Genomic DNA, 9359 nt, shown 5'->3' with positions numbered 1-9359 from the left:
CAACCAATAACAATTATATATATATTCAGACATAATTTATCCATTAATAAACTCCAACATATTTAACCGAACAATACTATATATATATATATTTATACTACATTACATAAAGTTATCTATACATGCCATTTTTTCAAAGTATTGGTTGCAAAATACCCAAAAGATGATGATGATAGTGAGGATGATGTTCTGACTCCGTCCACTTCCCGAGTTGATTAATATCACTATAAAACAAAGGAAAAACAAAGAGGAGTAAGCTTACAGCTTAGTAAGTATGTATGTAATCAATAAATCAATTTCTAAGGTAATATCGTATATTATATAATCTCTATCACACATAAATCTATCATCTAGTCAACTTAAAGCAAACTGTTTTTCTGCGTCACAGTCGGTAAATTATTTTTATCTGGAGATACAGAACTCCAAATTAAGATCCGTAAATTTTCCATGAAACTAGACTCATATATATTCTTACCATAAAATTTTCATAATTTTTGGTTCAGCAAATTAGTACAGTTTATTCTCTAAAGGTTTCCCTATTTCACTGCTTGACATTTCTGACCTCTCTTCACTAAAAATGAATTATCTCACTGTACAGAATTTGGATAATAATTTTGTTTATTTCATTTAAAAATAAACTCATCAAGGATTCTAATAATATAAATTATAACTCATAATTATTCTTTTACAATTTTTAGTGATTTTCCAAAGTCAGAACAGGGGATTCCAAAATCATTCCGACCCTGTCTCACTAAAGTTCAAATATCTCAAAATATACAACTCTTTTGCTTGCTCTGTTTCTTTTATATGAAAGTAGACTCAATAATATTTAATTTCATATCTCATTCAACCACTAACTCAATTTCTACAATTTTTTTTGTGAATTTTCAAACTAACGTCACCGTTATTGTCCAAATCCATTCTATTCCAACATCTCTTGTTCACATAGCACTATAACCATTTATTTTATAACACAACACAAATTTCATCAATTCAATCACTTTTCACAACTTATTACATTCCGATCACTTCCTCGTATTTCATTATCATGGCGGTATATATAAAATAATATTCGGAGCTTTTTACATAGTACTACTCATATTTTTTTTTTATCATTCAATACACGTAGTAGCCTTCACTTAGTACTACACATATAACCGTAGTTTACTGAGACACGTGGTAGCATTCACACAATACTACACACGTGCTCAAAGCTTCTTGGTGCACATAGTAGCCTTCACTTAGTACCACACATGTGACCATTACTTATCGATACACGTAGTAGCCTTCACACAGTACTACACACGTGTTCATCGATACTTACTCAAATCTTTAGCATTACAACATTTTCACAAAGATTCTTACTTTCCAAATATATTTGCAATTCGTTCAAAACACATTATAATATCAACCTTTTTACGTATATTGTCACAAAGTATAACGAAAATAATTATAATAATATATTAATTACATACAACTTACCTCGATGCAAAATGTAAAGATTTTGCAATTTAATCCTCAATCTTCTCTTTTCTCCGATTAAGGTTGATTTCTCGTCTTTCTTGATCTATAACAGCAAATTGAGGTTATTTAATATTCACATTTATTAAAACAAGCTTCGTCTCAACTTTTATAAAATTACGATTTTACCCCTAAACTTTTACATAATTACATTTTTGTCCCAAGCTCGAAAATTAAATTTCACACTTTATTCTTATGTTTTACAACATGCTGAACACTTTTCACATCTATGGCAACATCGAATTCTCACTCTAACATACACTTATGAACAATAAATATTTTTACCGATTATGTCGATTTACTCGTTTTTGCTTAAAATCACTTAGCAAAAGTTGTTTAACATAATTTCTAGCTTCATAGTCCACCATAAAACAGCAAAATAAACACATTTCACCTATGGGTATTTTTCCAAATATGAACCCTAACATGAATTATTGATAGAATAAGCTAAACCGAGCTACGAGGATTCCAAAAATGCGAAGAACATTAAAAACGGGGCTAGGATGCACTTACTATGAGCTTGAGAAAGTGAAGAAACCCTAGCTATGGTGACTCTTCAAACTTGACAGCAACTTATGGACAAGATGATGATTTTTGTCATCTTTTTCCCATTTTATTCTTTTTATTACCAAATGACTAAAATGCCCCCATAAAAAATCTATTTCACCCATTTCTTATGTCTATTTTTGTCCATCAATTAACTAATGGTTTAATTACCATATAAGGACCCCCAATTTATAATTTCATAACAATTAGACACTTCTAACATGTAGAACTCAACTTTTGTACTTTTTACAATTTAGTCCTTTTGACTAAATTGAGTGCCCAAACGTCGAAATTTTCGAACGAAATTTTTACGAAAATTTTCCTTGAAATTGTAGATCATAAAAATATAATAATAATCATATTTTCCCTCGTCGGATTTGTGGTCCCGAAACCACTGTTCCGACTAGGCCCAGAATCGGGCTGTTACAATTCTCCCCCCCTTAGGAATTTTCGTCCTCGAAAATATTACCAGAAAAGAGGTTTGGGTACTGTTTCCTCATAGCTTCCTCCGGTTCCCATGTAGCCTCTTCCATTCCATGTTTTTGCCACAACACTTTCACTAAAGCTATACTTTTATTTCTCAACTGTTTAACCTCTCGAGCCAAAATCTTTATCGGTTCCTCATCATAAGTCATATCTGGTCGAATTTCAATTTCTGTAGGAGAAACTATATGTGAAGGATCCGAACGATAGCATCGCAACATCGATACAGGAAATACATTATGTATTCTTTCCAACTCAGCTGGCAAGGCTAACCGATAAGCTACGGGTCCAATCCTTTCAATAACTTCATACGGTTCAATAAAACATGGACTCAATTTGCCTTTACGACCAAATCTCAAAATCTTCTTCCATGGAGATACTTTCAAAAACACTCTATCACCTACTTGAAACTCAATCTCTTTTCTCTTTAAATCCGCATATGACTTTTGTCGATCTGAAGCAGCCTTTAAACAGTCACGGATTACTTTCACTTTTTCTTCAGTTTCTTTCACCAAGTCAACTCCATGAATTCGGTTCTCACCGAGCTCAGTCAAATATAAAGGAGTTCTACATTTACGCCCATATAATGCTTCATACGGTGCCATTCGTATACTTGACTGATAGCTATTATTGTAAGCAAATTCAACCAATGGTAGATATTTCTCCCAACTGCCTTCGAATTCTAAAATACAACACCGGAGCATGTATTCAAGAACTTGAATCACTCTTTCTGATTGTCCGTCAGTTTGCGGATGGAACGCAGTGCTAAAGTTCAATTTTGTACCCAAGGCTTCTTGCAGCTTTATCCAAAACCTCGAAGTAAACCTCGGATCTCTATCCGATATAATGGACTTAGGCACCCCGTGCAATCTCACTATTTCAGCAACATATAACTCCGCCAACTTGTCAAGTGAGTAATCCATGCGTACCGGTATAAAATGAGCCGACTTTGTCAATCTATCAACGATTACCCAAATAGCATCCTTCTTCCTTGGAGTCAGAGGTAATCCTGTCACAAAATCCATCGTGATGCTGTCCCATTTCCACTCTGGAATCATTACCGGTTGGAGTAAACCTGATGGTACTTGATGCTCAGCTTTCACTTGTTGGCAAATTAAACACTTTGATACGAATTCCGAAATATCCTTTTTCATGCCCGGCCACCAATACAATTTCTTCAAATCATTATACATTTTCACACTACCTGGGTGAATTGATAAATCACCACTGTGTGCCTCACATACAATGGTCTGAATTAACTCATCATTTCTCGGTACACATACCCTATCCCGGAACATCAGGCAATCATCTGAGCTAATTCGAAAATCTGAGTCAACACCTGCTTCGCACTGAGCTCTCCTAGCCTGCAATTCACTGTCATTCTTTTGAGCTTCCTGAATTTGCTGAAGGAATAACGATCTAGCCTTCAATTCAGCCAAAATTGAATCATCATCAGACAAAGTTAATCTCGTACTCATAGTTCTCAAAGCAAATAAAGATTTTCTGTTCAATGCATCAGCAACAACATTAGCTTTTCCGGGGTGATAATCAATCACTAGCTCATAATCTTTTATTAGCTCGAGCCATCTTCGTTGTCACAAATTCAAGTCTTTTTGATCCATTAAATATTTCAAGCTCTTATGATCAGTGAAGATTCGACACTTCTCACCATACAAATAATGACGCCAAATTTCTAAAGCAAAAACAATGGCAGCCAACTCTAAATCATGCGTTGGATAATTCTTCTCATGCGGTTTCAGCTGTCTCGAAGCATAAGCTATTACTTTGCCCTCTTGCATTAACACACACCCAAGGCCATTCAATGATGCATCACTGTAAATTATAAACTCCTTCCCTGACTCAGGTTGTACCAACACTGGTGCCTCAGTCAATAATGCCTTCAATTTTTCAAAACTTTGTTGACATTTATCGGTCCATTCAAACTTGACATTCTTTTGCAATAACTTAGTCATAGGAGAAGCAATCATAGAGAATCCCTTAACAAAGCGTCTGTAATACCCGGCTAAGCCCAGAAAGCTTCTAACTTCGGATACATTCTTTGGTGGCTCCCAATCAACAATTGCTGAAATTTTGCTTGGATCAACCCGAATACCTTCACTTGAAACTATATGTCCCAAGAATCCGACCTCATGAAGCCAAAACTCACTTTTGCTGAATTTAGCATACAATTTCTTTTCCCTTAGAATTTGTAACACAATTCTCAAATGTTCGGTGTGCTCGGATTCATCCCGAGAATAAATTAAAATATCATCTATGAGCACCACCACAAACTTATCTAGATACGGCCGAAAGATTCGGTTCATCAAATCCATAAAAATAGCCGGAGCATTAGTCAACCCAAAAGGCATTACCAGAAATTCATAATGTCCATACCTCGTTCTGAAAGCGGTTTTTGGCACATCGGACTCCTTAACTCTCAACTGATAGTAACCAGACCTCAGATCAATCTTTGAAAACACTGTTGCTCCTTTTAGTTGGTCAAACAAATCATCAATTCTTGGTAAGGGATACTTATTCTTTATAGTCACTTTATTGAGCTGACGATAATCAATACAAAGTCTCATAGAACCATCTTTCTTCTTCACAAATAGTACAGGAGCACCCCAAGGAGAAAAACTCGGTCTTACAAATCCTTTATCCGTCAATTCTTGCAACTGAGCCTTTAATTCTTTCAATTCCGTCGGAGCCATCCAATATGGAGAAATCGAAATCGGTGCAGTACCAGGTAACAAATCGATAGCAAACTCAACTTCTCTAATCGGAGGTAACCCAGACAATTCCTCTGGAAATACATCTGGAAATTCACAAACTACCGGCACTGATTCAAGCTTCGACCCAGTTATACCAGTATTCAACACATAAGCAAGATAAGCTTCACATCCTTTTCTCATATACTTCTGAGCAGACATATGCAAAATCACCCTAGGCAGTTTATTCGGCTTCTCTGCTTCAACCCGAAGAATTTCACCATTTTCACATTGCAATTCAAGAATTTTTTGTCTACAATTTACCTTGGCATCATGCGATATCAACCAATCCATCCCCAAGATAACATCGAACTCGTCGAATGGTAAGAGCATCAGATTAGCCGGGAAACAGTAACCTTGAATCGTCAAAGGACAATTCTTGCAAACCTTATCAACTAAAACATATTTGCCTAAAGGGTTTGATACTTTTAACACAAATTCAGTGTTTTCAGCAGGCAAATTTTTATTAGACACTAAATTCACACACACATATGAATTAGTAGACCCAGGGTCAATCAAAGCAACAACATCAATATCACAAAGAGAGAATGTACCAGTAATCACATCGGGAGATGATGCATCCTCACGAGCTCGTATGGCATAAGCTCTAGCAGGTGTTCGAGGTTCTGATTTTACAGCTGTACTCTTCATTCCACTTTTATCGCTATCTTTAGTTCCAGTGTTTCTCGACGATCTAACTCTGCTGACAGTATCACTCGATCTAACATTCTGAAATTTTTCTTCTTCCAGATTCTCAGGGCAATCTTTAATATAATGTTGTCGAGAACCACACTTGAAACAAGCCCGGCTAATTAACCAACATTCACCAGGATGTTGTCTTCCACAATGCTGACACTCTGGTCTACTAGGCTTCATACTACCCATACTTGATACCGATGTAGCTTGAGCCTCAGAACCCAAGTACAATTTTCCCCAGTCTCGACGTAGATATCCAGTTGAAGTAGTCACTCTAGGGTTCATCTCTTTAGACTTATTTGATTGAGTTTGAAATGGTTTACTCATAGGCCGCTTTCTTGTATCTCGAGCCTCCATCGCAGCTTTTCTCTTTTCTTTATTCAATTCTTCAGCCTTACAAGCCCGATCAACCAATACTACAAATTCCTTTAGTTCCAACATCCCAACAAATATTCTAATGTCTTCATTTAAACCATCTTCAAACCTTTTACACATAGCAGCTTCAGTGGGTACACATTCTTGAGCATATTTACTCAATCTAACAAACTCTCTTTCATACTCAGCCACAGACATTCGGCCCTGCTTCAACTCGAGAAATTCTTTGCGCTTTTGATCGATGAACCGTTGGCTTATATATTTTTTTTCTGAATTCATTCTGGAAGAATTGCCACATAACCCTTTCTTTTGGAACTACAGATACCAATGTTTTCCACCAACGATACGCTGAATCTTTTAACGAAGATATTGCACAATTTAAACATTCTTCGGGAGTACAAGACAATTCATCAAATACCCGAATGGAATTTTTAAGCCAAAACTCTGCCTTCTGTGGGTCATCATCTATATTAGCTTTGAAATCTTCAGCTCCATGCTTTCGGATTTTGTCAACGGGAGGCCTACCTGATCTTACCAAGTCAACATTTTGTGGAGCCGCGGGAATCAGTTGAGGAATAGGAGGGGGTGGGGGAGGTTGAACATTCGGATTTACACGGACAAATTCTGTATACCAATTACTCATCATTCAAAGGAAGGCTTCTCGAGCCTCATCCTGACTATGTGTCTCATGTCTATTTTCTTCATGCGCGGTTCCTTGTGCGGAAGCCGACACATTACTTTCAACATCATCTGCCACACTTCGATCAGGATCCATTTACTATATAAAACAAAATTTTAAATTGTCAGAAATCATCTCACTATCACAATATTTAAATGGCATGTATAGATAGACATTTACACACATTATACTAATCCGAGAACCGGCTAAACCTTAGCTCTGATACCACTAAAATATAACACCCCTTACCCGTGTTCCTTACCGAAACAGAGTATGAGGTATTACTAGAATTCAAATACTTAAATTTTTTTATAAAAATTTCGGCAGCATTTCTGCTTATTTTTACATAAGACCCCCTGCAGATTAAAAAAAAAACAATTTCAACCAACTTCAATATTTCCAAGCAATAACAGTTATATATATATTCAGACATAATTTATCCATTAATAAACTCCAACATATTTAACCGAACAATACTATATATATTTATACTACATTACATAAAGTTATCTATACAAGCCATTTTTTCAAAGTATTGGTTGCAAAATACCCAAAAGATGATGATGATAGTGAGGATGATGTTCTAACTCCGTCCACTTCCCGAGTTGAAGCCTTCACATAGTACTACACACGTGATCAGTTTTACAATTTACATAGTAGCCTTCACATAGTACTACACACGTGAACAAGTTTTACGACTCACGTAGTAGCCTTCACTCAGTACTACACACGTGTTCAAGCTTCTTAGTTCACATAGTAGCCTTCACTTAGTACTACACATATAACCGTAGTTTACCGAGACACGTGATAGCATTCACACAGTACTACACACGTGCTCAAAGCTTCTTGGTGCACATAGTAGCCTTCACTTAGTACCACACATGTGACCATTACTTATCGATACACGTAGTAGCCTTCACACAGTACTACACACGTGTTCATCGATACTTACTCAAATCTTTAGCATTATAACATTTTCACAAAGATTCTTACTTTCCAAATATATTTGCAATTCGTTCAAAACACATTATAATATCAACCTTTTTACGTATATTGTCACAAAGTATAACGAAAATAATTATAATAATATATTAATTACATACAACTTACCTCGATGCAAAATGTAAAGATTTTGCAATTTAATCCTCAATCTTCTCTTTTCTCCGATTAAGGTTGATTTCTTGTCTTTCTTGATCTATAATAGCAAATTGAGGTTATTTAATATTCACATTTATTAAAACAAGCTTCGTCTCAACTTTTATAAAATTACACTTTTGCCCCTAAACTTTTACATAATTACATTTTTGTCCCAAGCTCGAAAATTAAATTTCGCACTTTATTCTTATGTTTTATAACATGCTGAACACTTTTCCCTTCTATGGCAACATCAAATTCTCACTCTAACATACACTTATGAACAATAAATATTTTTACCGATTATGTCGATTTACTCGTTTTTGCTTAAAATTACTTAGCAAAAGTTGTTTAACATAATTTCTAGCTTCATATTCCACCATAAAACAGCAAAATAAACACATTTCACCTATGGGTATTTTTCCAAATATGAACTCTAACATGAATTATTGATAGAATAAGCTAAACCGAGCTACGAGGATTCCAAAAATGCGAAGAACATTAAAAACGGGGCTAGGATGCACTTACTATGAGCTTGAGAAAGTGAAGAAACCCTAGCTATGGTGACTCTTCAAATTTGACAGCAACTTATGGAGAAGATGATGATTTTTGTCATCTTTTTCCCATTTTATTCTTTTTATTACCAAATGACTAAAATGCCCCCATAAAAAAATCTATTTCACCCATTTCTTATGTCTATTTTTGTCCATCAATTAACTAATGGTTTAATTACCATATAAGGACCCCAATTTATAATTTCATAACAATTAGACACTTCTAACATGTAGAACTCAACTTTTGTACTTTTTACAATTTAGTCCTTTTGACTAAATTGAGTGCCCAAACGTCGAAATTTTTGAATGAAATTTTTACGAAATTTTTCCATGAAATTGTAGATCATAAAAATATAATAATAATCATATTTTCCCTCGTCAGATTTGTGGTCCCAAAACCATTGTTTCGACTAGGCCCAGAATCGGGTTGTTACAGTCTGTCCCGAGAAATTGTTAGGGTTGCCTCCAGATAGGTGGGTTGAGTTTTGTATTGATATTCTATCGAGTACAACTCCAATGTCTATTGCTCCATACTACATGACATTGAAGGAGCTTATAGAATTGAGAGCTCAGCTTCAGGAACTTTTCGATCAAGGGTTCATT

At 35.4% G+C, this 9359-nt stretch overlaps 1 protein-coding gene across 1 annotated transcript; it reads right to left on the bottom strand.

The window, feature by feature from the left end:
* Positions 1 to 5650: 5650 nt before the first annotated feature.
* Positions 5651 to 7164, bottom strand: LOC105793230 (uncharacterized). Its single transcript, XM_012622154.1, has 4 exons — positions 7128 to 7164; positions 6808 to 7013; positions 5808 to 6704; positions 5651 to 5674 (listed from the first exon to the last, which is right to left on the bottom strand). The coding sequence occupies exons 1-4, from the start codon at positions 7162 to 7164 to the stop codon at positions 5651 to 5653; spliced, it is 1164 nt and encodes a 387-aa protein (XP_012477608.1).
* Between the last annotated feature and the right edge of the window lie 2195 nt (positions 7165 to 9359).

This window comes from Gossypium raimondii, chromosome 8, assembly GCF_025698545.1.
Source record: "Gossypium raimondii isolate GPD5lz chromosome 8, ASM2569854v1, whole genome shotgun sequence".
NCBI classification, from domain to species: Eukaryota; Viridiplantae; Streptophyta; class Magnoliopsida; order Malvales; family Malvaceae; genus Gossypium; species Gossypium raimondii.
The sequence above is the reverse complement of the archived record's forward strand: the minus strand, read 5'-3'. Positions and strand labels throughout refer to the sequence as shown.